The 18,522-nt window shown below is 28.3% G+C and overlaps 2 protein-coding genes across 2 annotated transcripts in view; one reads left to right on the forward strand and one right to left on the reverse strand.

Annotated features, from left to right (window-relative positions):
- The window catches only part of LOC142338457 (uncharacterized), a 63,275-nt gene extending 61,323 nt beyond the window's left edge, over positions 1-1,952 (forward strand). The window contains exon 4 of the mRNA XM_075388223.1: positions 1,678-1,952. Within this exon, the coding sequence (XP_075244338.1) occupies positions 1,678-1,830 (153 nt within the window). The 3' untranslated portion in view covers positions 1,831-1,952. The remainder of the gene's footprint in view (positions 1-1,677) is intronic.
- The window catches only part of LOC142337710 (uncharacterized), a 249,159-nt gene that overhangs the window by 215,152 nt on the left and 15,485 nt on the right, over positions 1-18,522 (reverse strand). The gene's annotated exons all lie outside the window — the stretch shown is intronic.

An 18,522-nucleotide genomic window follows, 5' to 3' on the forward strand; every position in this document is an offset into this window, starting at 1 on the left:
AATGTAATCGCCAGCGTTGTCGATCTACTTTTTTCTACCGATTTACAAACTTCAACAATTCGATTTCACTGGCGCGTGATTTTCCAAACTATAACCCATATTCAAGTCCTCCCAAATTCAAAAGAGCAGTCAAGGAATATCTATTTGATTTAGCTAAGAAGAGTTTTAATTACAAATCATACCCATATGGATGGACAGTGTTTGAGGGAAATCAAATTCAAGCCCCGTTAGGGACTTACTAAGCTTGGTAAAACAATTATTATTATTATTATTATTATTATTATTATTATTATTATTATTATTATTATTATTGTTATTATTATTATTATTATTATTATTATTATTATTATTATTATTATTATTATTATTATTATTATTATTACTTTTATTATTATTATTATTATTATTATTATTATTATTGATATTATTATTATTATTATTATTATTATTATTATTATTATTATTATTATTATTATTCTTTTTATTATTATTATTATTATTATTATTATTATTATTAATATTATTATTATTATTATTATTATTATTATTATTATTATTATTATTATTATTGATATTATTATTATTATTATTATTATTATTATTATTATTATTATTATTATTATTATTATTATTATTATTATTATTATTATTATTATTATTATTATTATTATTATTATTATTATTATTATTATTATTATTATTATTATTATTATTATTATTATTATTATTATTATTATTATTATTATTATTATTATTATTATTATTATTATTATTATTATTATTATTATTATTATTATTATTATTATTATTATTATTATTATTATTATTATTATTATTATTATTATTATTATTATTATTATTATTATTATTATTATTATTATTATTATTATTATTATTATTATTATTATTATTATTATTATTATTATTATTATTATTATTATTATTATTATTATTATTATTATTATTAATCATGTTGGGTTCTTAGTTGGTTAAATGAACACGACATTGATAAGATTTGAAAAATTTCTACCTGAACTACTTTTATCCATCCCCCAGCACAAGATTTCAATCGAAAGTGGACCGAGTTAACAGAAGTATTTAAGAATTTCGCTCAACATATCGAGCAAAATTTATGAAGCCAGCTCGAGCCAATGATGATGTGGTTTAATTGTGGACCAAAAAAGGCGACTTTAACATAGAAAAATACATGATGTCGCCACATTTTTTTGGATCGCACAAACATCTAGTTTTGAATAATTTTGAACACAAAAACAGAGCAAACAAAACTTCTCAGAAAGATGAAAAAAAGGAAATTTTTATACTGAATTTATGCTTAAGTTAATCAGGGTCAGTATATTAGCGAAATAAGCGTATTTTTTGTATTAGAAAAGGAGAAATACTTATATTTGAGGGCAATTTCGTTGGCCAAATGCCGTCTTTTTTTATAGCCGGTTTGTGTCTGAGACGATTCGATTGATGATTAAACATTGATAAAATCAAAATTTGCTTTCCACTTTCAAATTATTTACTCAATATCCTATGTATAACGTCATATTTAAATAATTTCACAGTCTTCTATCCCAGCATCTGTGACAACTACAAAACTAAATGCTCGAATAGCAGATATAGCCGACTCTTTTATATCAAAATTTGTATCACAAGTTATCATGGTTTCAGATAGTCAGAATCCTGTTCACTTTAATGAAGTTGTTTGGCGAACAAATTAAGCTCAACATTCAGCAGAGAAGAATAGGGAACAAGAAGGGAATGCTGAAAAAAGACGCCCAAATGGTCGAAGAAGCTGAAGCTGGGGAAGAAGATCAACAATAATTGTAAGAGGTCATCAATGTAAACTATTAAAACTGATTAATTTACTCCCAACAAATAAACAACAAATCTTTTCAGTTTCGTGGATTTATTATCACTCGAGATTATTCAATGTGATTTTAACAGCCGTATCAGTTTGTCCAGTGAAATATAATTGAACTGTCTTTAAAAAATCTTGATAAGATTGTTGATGAGTTATAGCTAAAATAGCTGCAATTTTGAAAAAAACATATTTGCATGAGTTTCCATAGGCACGCGTATTACTATGATCTTAAGAATTTTTGTCAAGGTTTTTAGTGAAAATAGGCTGATCAAGATTTTGTTCATGTTCCTCATGCTTAGTCAAGAAAATCAAGATCCTTTGAGTCTTGTGACAATGCTGTCTAATTGACAGCATTTGAAACATGAGAACTTTGAGAAACGTTTGAGAACTTCCGAGAGAGTTCGAGTGTACGTGATGAAGCAGGTGTGCCTAAGTATCCTTGAGAACTACAATTACGTTCGCGACTTCGAGGGAATTCTTGACAACAGCAAAAAACAGCAAAAAATTTTAAGTCTAGTTTACAGGAGTAAAAAGTTAAATCCGGTTCTTCATGCGTGCACTTAAAACTACAGCGAGAAACCTTTTATATGAAAAACACTTCATAATAATTGCAACTGTAGTTGACATCTCATAGGTGTTGTTTTTATTGAGGTGTACACAACCATGCCATCATATAGCCAGTAATACATGCGGTGATTCAATTTTTGTTTCATTTGTGACATTACGAGCGTCTACAGCATTTTTGAGTAAATTTACTTGTTTTTATTACAAGATTTCACTTCTCCTATCTTCTCCTATGTTAATACATAGTGAGTATGAAACAAGCTTACAATCTTCGCGGATCGAAAGGCGGTGCCTTATATGGAAATTCCAGTGAGGGTTTTCAACCTGGAAGTCGAAATTTGAAAACTGCTTTGCACCGCAAAATATGTTTGACAGAAGCAACATCCGCAAAACTTTGCGCAATTAGATTTCACATTAGTTAGGACCGCATTTCAAGCTTTTACGGATTGGAAGCAGTAATTACTTTTAAAAAAGTCACATTTGCTTTTAAGTGAATAAGCCCAAAATACCCCAAAATATTGACAAATTAGCACCAAATAATTGACCAAACAAGGGAAGCATAAACAAAAATTATGAAAGCTTAAGACAAGAAAGTTGGGAAAAAAGGAACCTAACATAAATTCAGCGGCAGAATAAATGCGCAATAATTCCTCGTTTTAGTTATCAATGTTGATGGAAGTGCCTAAGTCATATCTGCCGCCTGTTATTACTATAGTCACGATTACTATTACTATTACTGTTACTACTGTTATTACTATAGAATGACCTTGGTAGAGGTATTACTAATAATTTGAAATGGGACAATCATATCAGTCAGCGGCTATTGAAGGCACAACAAAAGATTTTTTTTGAAGAAAAACGTTCCTTTTTCTACGAATACGAGAGTAAAAGTAAGTTACATTTTATCAATTCCCCTTTACGCGTCAAATGTATGGTTCTCGAATTGGCCAAACTAAAGAAAACTAGAAAAGATGCAAAGACTAGCCCTCAAGTGGGCTTTGAATAAGAAATTTTTCAACGATAGTGACTACAATCAGAGCTTCATTTACAACAATTTGTTGCCAATCAGTTTTCTTTTGGTTCGAAATGATCTTCTCATGCTGAACAAAATTTACAACTGTGATACTGCCCTTAAGTTTGAAGATTATTGGAAAGTTTTCCAGGGACCACGCAGTAACCGTTTTGCAGCAAAATAGTTTTTGAGGACAAATTATAATTGGAAAAAATCACTCATTTTGGAAGAGTTTTTTGTTTTGAGAGTTGTGAAATATGCAAATGTTCTCACCCAGGGAAATGACATCTCAACTTTTGATTGGACATGTCCAATAGCGTTATTTTGGAGATAGCTGAACTCTCTTTTGAAATTAAAGGCTGTGAACTTTAAATACTAACATTATTATGTTTTTGTAGTTAATTAATAAAGTGATTCCCGCATCGCAGGTACCAAGTCAGTTTAATAATAATAATAATTAATAACCGAGCATGAAACAGCGCTCAAAAACAGGTTGAAAACTGCAAAAGAGGAATCATTGTGTAATTAACTTGCTGCTTTATTTATGTCCCTTATTTGTTCCCGTCCATCTCAAATTTTTATGTTTTGTGATTTATGCTTCTTTTGTTTGTTCATCCAGTCGGTGTTAGTTTGTGAAATCTAGTAAAACTCTGGGCGCATTTTAGTCCTATTCACTTAAAAGCAATTGCGGTTTCTTTTAACAGCATTTAAATGAGAATGTGTCGAATTTGTTGTTTTATCGAGAAGTTCAGATATGAATTTAAGAAAATTGATAGCAGAAAATGTGGAAAACACTTGGTAAAACAGAGGTACTAGAATGTTAAATCGAGTATAAAATTCTCTTTTTGCGAAAAATAATTTCAATGAAATTTTGGTAGGCTTATCTTAATTGTCTTGTAATTGTTTCCCTTCAAAATGGTATTAAATATTGTGAATCGCCCTGATAGCCGAACGTAACTCCTTTTTATAAATATTTTATACTTTTTCATTTTAAGGCTTTTAATTGCTTTGTGGAAATCAATTTCACAAAATTTAAATTTTCTCCGCATTGAACGTATATCGCCGGTTGAAAGCGCCACGTAGTTTCCTTGTAAGTATTTTTTTTCGGTACCGGTAGAGGCTTGTAACAGAACATTATAAAACTGAGAAATGTAAACATAAATATGGGGGAGAGCAATCGGCATAACAACAACATATGTTGCTCCATCTCTGAGAATACGATCACCCAGTTCGTTACTGGAAACAAATGAAAGCTAAAAAATGACGTGAAGTTCTTTCTGCATTGCACACAATTTCCAATTTCACAGTAATGTGTATATGGGTACCTCCGCAACATAGAGCCGCAATACGGTACCCATATACACATTACTCAAATTCCCTTTATATATCCACTACTACATATTACCTTTATTTTCACTCAAAATCTATCATTTCTTGTCTCACTTAGTGCAAACCACTAGTGTCGAGTTAAGCTGGTATTTAACTGTTATCAGACGGATAGTTTGGGTTCTATCCCCACTGACTCCACTGGACGTCCCAAGATACTAGTATAAAACTAGTGAGACCGTGTAACAAGCACATAAAACCAACTTGCGAAAATTGATGTAACCACTTCGTGGATAACTTGAAAAAAAAACCAGCTTAACTCATTTATAAATTTTTTATATTTTTCTAATATTTTGCGAACCACTCTTTAAGAGCGAAATCGCCCCTATCGGAGTGATGCCCCAGTACAAAATCACTATTTATCGAGCGTAAAGAGTGATTTCCCTCTTTTTTAAATAACTTTTAAAATTATCTAAGTTTTTAAATAAATTTTTTATTTTTTTTACTTTTCTATATTTTTTATTTTAAATTATCTATACTCTTCAAAAAATTTATATTCTCTTTTACTTTTTCTATATTTATTCCATCATTAATAAGAAAAGATAGAAAATTATAATAATTACACGAACAACTTTCCCCAGTGTGGGTAATAACAGATCTGGGAACCAGTTCCACTGATCTGGGAACCAGCTCCGCTAATCTTTCAGTTAAATTTGTACTAAACCCTTTAGTTAATTCTACATCTGGATGTTGTTTCTTTAAATGAGCTCTTATCCCATCATATCTCACAACAGAAGGACAGTATAGACAATTAACTTTAGCTGAAGTACAATTTCTTCATTTATACTTACTCTCAACAAAATCAGTTAGTGATTTTACAGAATTACATTTATTACAAGTTCTAGTTAAGATTTTGGTGTTAAAGTTAGAGTAAGGGTTAGAGTTCAAGTTATAGTTAGAGTTAGAGTTAGAGTTAGAGCTAATGCTAGAGTTATAGTTAGAGCTAGAGTTAGAGTTAGAGTTATAGTTAGAGTTAGAGTTAATGCTAGAGTTAGAGTTAGAGTTAGAGTTAATGCTAGAGTTATATCCAGTTTCATCTTAAAAAGAACAATCAGTTTTCATACAAATAGCACTTAATGTTTTATCGCCAACTGCACATTTACTAATTTTATCTTCATGATATATTGAATAATGAAAAGTTAAATTAAAAGGGAGTCCAAATTTATGTTTACACTCTAAACATTTTATAACCATTTATAATTGGTCAAATTTCAATTACACCCATCATATTTAGCTAAGATTTCAATTACATCTTTAGTATTATCTTTGGATGCACCTAGCTAAATACTCCCTCCCTGTCGTACTGAACGTATTAGCTTTATATCTTCTATCTAAAATCTCTTTAAGGTCTAATTCTCTTTTATCTCTAACAAAATTAATAATTTCTTCTCTAAATTCTTCATTCTTTCCATATAGTCTGTTTAAATACCTTGGTCACTCTTTATTTAAAATTTCAGTCTCTTTATTTATATATTCTCCTTGTAGTTTTTCGATAAACTGTTTTCTTTGCTCTTCTTCTCCGCATCCAAATTTAACCAATGTACTTGCTCTATTCAATATATAACTTGCACTCGTTTCCACATGTCCAGCAGTTTTTACTGTTGTATCAGGACTCATATAATTATATATCATAAAAAATGTACCTATAATTCCTAAAATAGTTGATGCTAACCCGAAATCATCAGCTTTAACCATTTCTTGTGTTAAAACATCATTCTGCATTTTAATATCTTTTTTAAAAGTTTGTTAATGTAGAACTGATAATTATCATGATTAATAGTATTTCTATCTGTAGCATTTATCATGAGTGGTTTCATATATGCTATAAGTTTATTTTTGTCTTCACTTTCTAATTTATCTTTTAAACTAAGAGCTTTTAAATCAAGGAAACCAACTCTCGAGTCATATATCATAGTTCTATTCTTATCAATAATAATAAAAGTATTCTCTTTCCTATTATTTTTAATTATACCATAACGATGTTCATCTGACATCCCATCTGTAAAAATATAGTAGTTATTATTTACTTTAATTCACTAATTATTTTATTGAAATTATGTTCACATTTATATATTTCATTAAAATTTTTAAATAGTTCAGCTTCATTATAAGTTGTTAAATAGATAGTATCACAATTCATTCTCGCTGTATTAGTTATTTGAGATGGTTTATGACACATTACAATCATTTGAATTTTTTAATGTCTTCCTTCTGTGAAATAATAAGCTATATCCTTATTTAACTTATCACCCATATCATCAAGTACTATTACACTGTCTTTGAATTTAGACTTATTTTTTGATATGATCATATTTGTATCGCATGTATTAAATCCAATGTAAAACTCACTAGTCTCAGGATCTATCCAATCTCTATCATCTTTACATACTATGCTTATATTTTTAGCTTGATCGGTGAAACTGCTTCGCAGATCCTGGTCCTGGTTTTGGTTTTAGTTTTGATTGGTGTAACCGCTTCGCGGACCTAAGTATAACTTGAAGTATTGACTAATAAAATATCTTTTGCCAGTACCAGTTCCATCATAAACAATATTAGGTAATGGCGACTTCTCATTTCAAATCTAACTAGACTCCTATTCATAAATCCACCAACGCTTTCTTCTAGTTTTGTATATTTACTTGTTATTGAATCATATATTATATAAAAAATTCCAATTCAGATAATAAAAATTAAAACTGCGCTACTTGTCCCCATTTTTATACCTATTAAAAATGCTTATCCTAAATTTTGAGGAATTCAATTATAAATTTAATATTTATAATAATGCTATGAGTGATATCAGAATAAAAGATATAGGAAAAGGTATAAGTCTAACACCAATTGAAATAGTGATGAGAGATCAAAGTCCTAAAACAATCTGTGAACCTAACTCCATCATTATTGTCAATCTACATCCAACTGATGGTACACATTGGGTTTTAGTTTTAAGAAGACAAGGTGGTCCAACATACTTTGATAGTTTTGGTGTTGAGACCCCACCATTATTTTTAGAAGAATATAATGATCTAGGCTCTAATGAAAGAATACAACAATATGAGGAACCTTATTGTGGGTCTTATTGTTTAAAAACGATCTAACTAACTGATAGAGGATTTAGAATTAACAACGCTTTGAATATTCAATTTAATCAGTGTAAATATCCAGGAATATATAATGAGTGTTTTTGTTTAGGTGGTAGTAAAGATCTACGAAGTAGTTTTACTAATAATGATAATGTTAATGATAATGTTAATAATAATGATAATGTTAATAATAATGTTATTGATAACGATAATGATAATGATAAAGATAATGATAGTGTTAAAGATAATGTTAATGATAAAGTTAATGATCTACGAAGTGGCTTTACTAATAATGATAATGATAATGATAATGTTAATTATAATGATAATGCTAATGATAGTGTTAATGATAATGATAATGATCTACGAAGTAGCTTTGCTAATAATGATAATGTTAATGATAATGATAATGTTAATGATAATGATAATGTTAACGATAATGATAATGTTATAGATAATTTTATATATATATTTGATGAAAAACATCAAAGGGGTAAACCTAACAACAAAGTAGGTCATAGTAACAATATCTCTGTAAACATAAATGAAGATCTGCAATCATGGCTAAATGACAATAAAATAATTAAAGAAGCTACACTCCAAGAGAACTTTAGATGTATAATATCTGGTCCTATTGAATGCGGCAAGACATTCTTATTTAAAAAATTAATTCTGGCTAAAATCTACTTTGATAAGTTATACATCATTGGTCCTACTGGTGATCAATATGAGGGTGTAGAGAGAATAAACGATAAAGCAGATTTCGAGTTTGTTAAAGATATAAAAGATTTACCCTCTCCCGATCAACTACCCAAAGACTTAAAGAAACTAATGATATTTGATGATGTTAGAGCCAAAGAACCGGTCATTAATGAATACTTTTGTAGGGGTAGACATAATAATTGCAATATGATTTATCTTAATCAAAATCTATTCACAATAGATAGACAGAGTGTTAGAGAGAATTGTAATCTATTTATTTTATATGAACAAAGAGGTAAAGTCCTCATATCTATATATCAAGATTTCTTTAATAACGTTGAACTTAGTTATAATGATTTTGCTAATATATATAATAAGGTATGGAAAGAGCCTTATAATTATATTGTCATTGATATAACAAAAAATAAAAATATTAATGGTAAACGAAGAATTAGTTGGGATCGGAGAGTTTTGTAGTTTAGTTTTAGTTTAAGTTTATATCTAGACTAGATCAACGAAGTTGCTGGTTACACCAGATCTGCGAAGCAGCTTCACTGATGGACCTTTGGCCAGCTGTTACGTCAGATGTAAAGTAAAACTTGATACATCGCCTTTAAAGTCTATAGGTCTCCCATACTCATCTTTAATATGAAACTCTATATATTCTATTCTATCTTTAGTTACATTTTGATATAAGATATTAGTTGGTATAATATTTATCAAGTAACCTGGTGGTTCTGTTAGAGTAAAAGTATATAGTATGTCTGTGTTATTCCCATTATTTTTAACACGAGATATCACATTACAATGAATGTTAATAGTACTAAAACCCATAATATCAACAACTTTCTGAGATGTATATTTACCTCGTTCATATACTATTTTTCTAAAGCCCAGTATTGGGGCTATTGAATTTTCTATGGCAAAGTTAATTGCACCTTGTTTTATTTCCATTAAGATTTTCACGGTATTCTTATCAAGTTCTATTATAATGTTACCATTAGTTTCTTCCTTTATTAATTCTGCTATTTCAGTTAATTCATATGCACCTGGTATAATAGCTAAAATATTATCTTCATATAAAATTGATTATTACATCTATTCACATTAAACACTGAAAACTGATAATCTAATTAAACTTAATTTTGTTGTTTTAAGTATAGGTTTGCTATAGTTAACCTTTTCTGTTGATTTTATCATTCTAAATTTAAAAATGTGTTCTTCTTTAGTTTTAGTGAGAGCTTCATGTATCTTTTGTAGTTCATATAGGATTGAGTTGTCAGTCATTTTGATTGTTTTATATTTTCTCTTCTTAACTTTTCTTCTAAATCGTTAAACAATTTTATAATCTGTAATTATAATCTCTGAAAATAATCTCTAATATTCATAACCGGTCATTAATGAATACTTTTGTAGGGGTAGACATAATAATTGCAATATGATTTATCTTAATCAAAATCAATTCACAATAGATAGACAGAGTGGTAGAGAGAATTGCAATCTATTTATTTCATATGAACAAAGAGGTAAAGTCCTCCTATCTATATATCAAGATTTCTTTAATAATGTTGAACTTAGCTATAATCATTTTGCTAATATTTGTAATAAGGTATGGAAAGAGCCTTATAAGTATATTGTCATTGATATAGCAAAAAATACAAATTTTAATGTTAAACGAAGAATTAATTGGGATCGGAGAGTTTTGTAGTTTAGTTTAAATTTAAGTTTATATCTAGACTAGATCAACGAAGTTGCTGGTTACACCAGATCTGCGAAGCAGCTTCACTGATGGACCTTTGGCCAGCTGTTACGTCAGATGTAAAGTAAAACTTAATACATCGCCTTTAAAGTCTATAGGTATCCCATACTCATCTTTAATATGAAACTCTATATATTCTATTCTATCTTTAGTTACATTTTGAGATAAGATATTAGTTGGTATAATTTTTATCAAGTAACCTGGTGGTTCTGTTAGAGTAAAAGTATATAGTATGTCTGTGTTATTCCCAATATTTTTAACACCAGATATCACATTACAATGAATGTTAATAGTACTAAAACCCATAATATCAACAACTCTCTGAGATGTATATTTACCTCGTTCATATACTGTTTTTCTAAAGCCCAGTATTGGGGCTATTGAATTTTCTATGTCAAAGTTAATTGCACCTTGTTTTATTTCCATTAAGATTTTCACGGTATTCTTATCAAGTTCTATTATAACGTTACCATTAGTTTCTTCCTTTATTAATTCTGCTATTTCAGTTAATTCATATGCACCTGGTATAATAGCTAAAATATTATTATCATATAAAATTGATTATTACATATATTCACATTAAACACTGAAAACTGATAATCTAATTAAACTTAATTTTGTTGTTTTAAGTATAGGTTTGCTAAAGTTAACCTTTTCTGTTGATTTTATCATTCTAAATTTAAATATGTGTTCTTCTTTAGTTTTAGTGAGAGCTTCATGTATCTTTTGTAGTTCATATAGGATTGAGTTGTCAGTCATTTTGATTGTTTAATTTTTTCTCTTCTTAACTTTTCTTCTAAATCGTTAAACAATTTTATAATCTGTAATTATAATCTCTGAAAATAATCTCTAATATTCATAACCGGTCATTAATGAATACTTTTGTAGGGGTAGACATAATAATTGCAATATGATTTATCTTAATCAAAAACAATTCACAATAGATAGACAGAGTGTTAGAGAGAATTGCAATCTATTTATTTTATATGAACAAAGAGGTAAAGTCCTCATATCTATATATCAAGATTTCTTTAAAAATGTTGAACTTAGTTATAAAGGTTTTGCTAATATATGTAATAAGGTATGGAAAGAGCCTTATAAGTATATTGTCATTGATATAGCAAAAAATAAAAATTTTAATGTTAAACGAAGAATTAATTGGGATCGGAGAGTTTTGTAGTTTAGTTTAAGTTTAAGTTTATATCTAGACTAGATCAACGAAGTTGCTGGTTACACCAGATCTGCGAAGCAGCTTCACTGATGGACCTTTGGCCAGCTGTTACGTCAGATGTAAAGTAAAACTTAATACATCGCCTTTAAAGTCTATAGGTATCCCATACTCATCTTTAATATGAAATTCTATATATTCTATTCTATCTTTAGTTACATTTTGAGATAAGATATTAGTTGGTATAATATTTGTCAAGTAACCTGGTGGTTCTGTTAGAGTAAAAGTATATAGTATGTCTGTGTTATTCCCATTATTTTTAACACCAGATATCACATTACAATGAATGTTAATAGTACTAAAACCCATAATATCAAAAACTTTCTGAGATGTATATTTACCTCGTTCATATACTATTTTTCTAAAGCCCAGTATTGGGGCTATTGAAATTTTTATGTCAAAGTTAATTGCACCTTGTTTTATTTCCATTAAGATTTTCACGGTATTCTTATCAAGTTCTATTATAACGTTACCATTAGTTTCTTCCTTTATTATTTCTGCTACTTCAGTTAATTCATATGCACCTGGTATAATAGCTAAAATATTATCCTCATACAAATTTGATTATTACATCTATTCACATTAAACACTGAAAACTGATAATCTAATTAAACTTAATTTTGTTGTTTTAAGTATAGGTTTGCTAAAGTTAACCTTTTCTGTTGATTTTATCATTCTAAATTTAAATATGTGTTCTTCTTTAGTTTTAGTGAGAGCTTCATGTATCTTTTGTAGTTCATATAGGATTGAGTTGTCATTTTGATTGTTTTATACTTTCTCTTCTTAACTTTTCTTCTAAATCGTTAAACAATTTTATAATCTGTAATTATAATCTCTAAAAATAATCTCTAATATTCATAACCGGTCATTAATGAATACTTTTGTAGGGGTAGACATAATAATTGCAATATGATTTATCTTAATCAAAATCAATTCACAATAGATAGACAGAGTGCTAGAGCGAATTGCAATCTATTTATTTTATATGAACAAAGAGGTAAAGCCCTCATATCTATATATCAAGATTTCTTTAATAATGTTGAACTTAGTTATAAAGGTTTTGCTAATATATGTAATAAGGTATGGAAAGAGCTTTATAATAACATTGTCCTTGATATAACAAAAAATAAAAATGTTAATGGTAAACTAAGAATTAATTGAGATCGGAGAGTTTTGTAGTTTAATTTAAGTTTAAGTTTATATCTAGACTAGATCAACGAAGTTGCTGGGTGCAACAGATCTGTGAAGCAGCTTCACTGATGGACCTTTGGCCAGCTGATTACGTCAGATTTAAAATAGAACTTAATACATCGCCATTAAAGTCTATAGGTCTCCCCTACTCATCATCAATATGAAACTCTATATATTCTATTCTATCTTTAGTTACATTTTGATATAAGATATTAGTTGGTATGATGTTTATCAAGTAACCTGGTGGTTCTGTTAGAGTAAAAGTATATAGTATCTCTGTGTTATTCCCATTATCTTTAACACCAGATATCACATTACAATGAATGTTAATAGTACTAAAACCCGTAATACCAAAAACTTTCTGAAATATATATTTACCTCGTTCATATACTATTTTTCTAAAGCCCAGTATTGGGGCCATTGAATTTTCTATGTCAAAGTTAATTGCACCTTGTTTTATTTCCATTAAGATTTTCACGGTATTCTTATCAAGTTCTATTATAACGTTACCATTAGTTTCTTCCTTTATTAATTCTGCTATTTCAGTTAATTCATATGCACCTGGTATAATAGCTAAAATATTTTCCTCATACAAATTTGATTATTACATCTATTCACATTAAACACTGAAAACTGATAATCTAATTAAACTTAATTTTGTTGTTTTAAGTATAGGTTTGCTAAAGTTAACCTTTTCTGTTGATTTTATCATTCTAAATTTAAATATGTGTTCTTCTTTAGTTTTAGTGAGAGCTTCATGTATCTTTTGTAGTTCATATAGTATTGAGTTGTCATTTTGATTGTTTTATATTTTCTCTTCTTAACTTTTCTTCTAAATCGTTAAACAATTTTATAATCTGTAATTATAATCACAAAAATAATCTCTAATATTCATAACCGGTCATTAATGAATACTTTTGTAGGGGTAGACATAATAATTGCAATATGATTTATCTTAATCAAAATCAATTCACAATAGATAGACAGAGTGTTAGAGAGAATTGCAATCTATTTATTTTATATGAACAAAGAGGTAAAGTCCTCATATCTATATATCAAGATTTCTTTAATAATGTTGAACTTAGTTATAAAGGTTTTGCTAATATATGTAATAAGGTATGGAAAGAGCCTTATAAGTATATTGTCATTGATATAGCAAAAAATAAAAATTTTAATGTTAAACGAAGAATTAATTGGGATCGGAGAGTTTTGTAGTTTAGTTTAAGTTTAAGTTTATATCTAGACTAGATCAGCGAAGTTGCTGGTTACACCAGATGTGCGAAGCAGCTTCACTGATGGACCTTTGGCCAGCTGTTACGTCAGATGTAAAGTAAAACTTAATACATCGCCTTTAAAGTCTATAGGTATCCCATACTCATCTTTAATATGAAACTCTATATATTCTATTCTATCTTTAATTACATTTTGAGATAAGATATTAGTTGGTATAATTTTTATCAAGTAACCTGGTGGTTCTGTTAGAGTAAAAGTATATAGTATGTCTGTGTTATTCCCAATATTTTTAACACCAGATATCACATTACAATGAATGTTAATAGTACTAAAACCCATAATATCAAAAACTTTCTGAGATGTATATTTACTTCGTTCATATGCTATTTTTCTAAAGCCCAGTATTGGGACTATTGAATTTTTTATGTCAAAGTTAATTGCACCTTGTTTTATTTCCATTAAGATTTTCACGGTATTCTTATCAAGTTCTATTATAACGCTACCATTAGTTTCTTCCTTTATTAATTCTGCTATTTCAGTTAATTCATATGAACCTGGTATAATGGCTAAAATATTATCCTCACACAAATTTGATTATTACATCTATTCACATTAAACACTGAAAACTGATAATCTAATTAAACTTAATTTTGTTGTTTTAAGTATAGGTTTGCTAAAGTTAAACTTTTCTGTTGATTTTATCATTCTAAATTTAAATATGTTTTCTTCTTTAGTTTTAGTGAGAGCTTCATGTATCTTTTGTAGTTCATATAGGATTGAGTTGTCATTTTGATTGTTTTATATTTTCTCTTCTTAACTTTTCTTCTAAATCGTTAAACAATTTTATTATATTCGGTAATTATAATCTCTAAAAATAATCTCTAATATTCATAACCGGTCATTAATGAATACTTTTGTAGGGGTAGACATAATAATTGCAATATGGTTTATCTTAATCAAAATCAATTCACAATAGATAGACAGAGTGTTAGAGAGAATTGCAATCTATTTATTTTATATGAACAAAGAGGTAAAGTCCTCATATCTATATATCAAGATTTCTTTAATAATGTTGAACTTAGTTATAAAGGTTTTGCTAATATATGTAATAAGGTATGGAAAGAGCTTTATAATAATATTGTCCTTGATATAACAAAAAATAAAAATGTTAATGGTAATCTAAGAATTAATTGGGATCGGAGAGTTTTGTAGTTTAATTTAAGTTTAAGTTTATATCTAGACTAGATCAACGAAGTTGCTGGGTGCACCAGATCTGTGAAGTAGCTTCACTGATGGACCTTTGGCCAGCTGATTACGTCAGATTTAAAAAAGAACTTAATACATCGCCATTAAAATCTATAGGTCTCCCCTACTCATCATCAATATGAAACTCTATATATACTATTCTATCTTTAGTTACATTTTGATATAAGATATTAGTTGGTATGATGTTTATCAAGTAACCTGGTGGTTCTGTTAGAGTAAAAGTATATAGTATCTCTGTGTTATTCCCCTTATATTTAACACCAGATATCACATTACAATGAATGTTAATAGTACTAAAACCCGTAATACCAAAAACTTTCTGAGATATATATTTACCTCGTTCATATACTATTTTTCTAAAGCCCAGTATTGGGGCCATTGAATTTTCTATGTCAAAGTTAATTACACCTTGTTTTATTTCCATTAAATTTTTCACGGTATTCTTATCAGGTTCTATTATAACATTACCATTAGTTTCTTATTTTATTAATTCTCCTATTTCGATTAATTCATCTGCACCTGGTATAACAGCTGAAATACGGGTATGTGACCATGTTTCACCTTGGGTATCATATAAGAATTGATTGTTCCTTCTGGTCACATTAAACACCGAATTATAAACAGATAATCTAATTAAACCTAATTTTGATGAGTTAAGTATAGGTTCACTAAAGTTAAACTTTTCTGTTGGCTTTATCATTCTAAAGTTAAGTGTGTGCTCTTCTTTAGTTTTAGTTTAGAGTTTCATTTATCTTTTGTAGTTCATATAGAATTAAATTGTCAGTCATTTTTAATATTCAAATATTAGATTATATTTATAGTGAAACATGGGCGAAGCCCCATAGTTATAATTGTAGCTTTGGTTATAGTCATAGTTATAGTTATAATTATAGTTATAGTTATAGTTAAAGTTAAATTTTTGGATTATAAAAATGAACTTTAATTTGGATATAAATTATGGTTATAATAATGATATACACAAAAGTAAGATTATAAAATATAAACCTAATAATCTAGCAACAATGAATACTAATATTGATATCATTCTCACTAGAGAAGAGAATCATTTAAATTTGCATGATTCATATCTAGAGATAGAGTTTGTTGTATCAGATGATGCTGGTGGTGTATTTGCTAATAATGCTAATATCAGATTAGTTAATTATGTTATGATGGCATTGTTTAGTTCAGTTAAGCTTGAAACCAGTGGTGGTAGGACTATTGAATATATAGATCATTGCCATCCTAATTCATTGATGTATAAGTTATTAACTAGTTCTATTGATGAATATGAGAGTGGTTTTTTTTAGAAATCAAGGTAATAGAGTCAACTTAAAGGTGACCATATTGCTGCAGAACGAGGTCATATGTATATGATGATTAAGATGAGTGATCTATTTGGTTTCGTAAATGATTTAGAAAAGATTATATACGGTTTAGTATTTCATTTAACATTAAAAAGAAATAATAATGATAGAGCTCTATTTAGAGTTAATGCTGGTGCTGAAGCAGTTGGTAATGATGGTAAAATAGATATTTGAGATATATCATGGTGTGTGCCCAGTATTGATCCTAGTAATGACAATAGAGTTATTGTGCAAAAGGGTTTAAGTAAAAAGAATATTGTAGACTTTAGTTTTTATGAAAGAAAGACATTTTATGAGAGTGTACCCAATGCTACTAATTTCTTGTTTGATCTAGGTTATGGAAAGTGGTATTGGAAGACCACAATATATAATAGTTGGTTTTGAAAAAAATAAAGTTAATGAACAAACTCATGATGCAAGTACATTTGATATATTGAAAGTTACTGAATGTTACTGTAAGATTGGTAGTGAGTTTTATCCCGAGGATAGAATGAATATTAATTATGGTACTAATAATTATAATGAGGCTTTTAAAGATTAATAAAGATTATAATGGGCTACCACATAATATATAAAACCATATATAAATCATAGAACATTCAAAAGTAATTAAAGAATATATGTTTTCGATACTAGATATCAAAGTGATCATATAGGTCCACAACCAATACAATTTAATTTTAAATTTAGTGCTGCAGTTGCCGATGTTATATGTCATGCATTAGTATTAACTAGAAAGGTTATTAGTGTTAATAGTGATGGTAATAAGATGGTTGATATAATCTCTTAGTTATGGTTGTTGTCATAGTTATAGTCATAGTTATGGTGAAACATGTGCGAAGCCCCATATCTCTAAGCTATTTCCTACTAGTCTTAACAAAGCCCCTAGCATAAATAATATTTAATTTCTTTTTATTCTCTTGAGATAGACCCTTAGCATCAAGATTTGTCTCAGGCTTAGTCTTCAAGCTTCGCTCACGGGTAGAATCCGTGTTCTTAGGCTTCGGTTTAACAACGAAGGGATTATACTTGTTAACTTCCATTATTTTTTATATTTAGAAATGAGTCTTTTAATTAAGTTCAAAACTAATTCATATTGCGTTGGTGGTAGACTTATAGTGGCACTAATAACATAAGAAGTTTTATTACTTCAAAAGGTACTAAGATGTTAAAGGGTAATTGTATTAAGTGTAAGAGAAATAAGCCAATGACTGTTAGTGATTCAACAATAGAAGCAGAGGGATTGAAAGATTTCTTTAAAAGTGTTCGTAGAGCTACAGTTAACTTCGGAAAAAAAGTTGCTACTAATCCTATAAGAGCACTAGAAATAGCAAGTAAAATAGGAAGTGCAGCTGCATCTAGAAACCCTAGAGTTGCTTTATCAGCCACACCTGATTTAATTAAATTTGCAACTACTGGTGAATGTATAAAGGTAGTACAAAAAGGCAGAGGGTTATACTTAGGTACAAAGAAAATATAATTTAGTCATGGCTAAAAGTAAGACTATAGTTTCAGTTAAAACTCTATATCTACCTATAAATTCTAATACTAATATTATTATTACTTAAAAAATTGTTATTACTAAGCACTAATAGCTTTAATCTAAAAAAATAACTTATTTTTCTTGTTCTTCTTATATTCTTCATAAACCTTGACTAATTCATTATATTCATCATTATATATTTTTTATCTTTCATTGATCTAGTGTATAGTTTATTAGGCTTGTTGCTAAACTGTTTACTTAAAAAATACATTTGTGAATACTTTATAATTTTATTTCTCATTTTAGTATTAATTGCTTTTGATAATGAACCGCAAACAGTTGCTGTAGCAAAAGCTGTTGGTATAGAATAAGTTAATT

Source organism: Convolutriloba macropyga, chromosome 4 (assembly GCF_964194025.1).
Source record: "Convolutriloba macropyga chromosome 4, txConMacr16.3, whole genome shotgun sequence".
Taxonomy (NCBI): Eukaryota; Metazoa; Xenacoelomorpha; order Acoela; family Convolutidae; genus Convolutriloba; species Convolutriloba macropyga.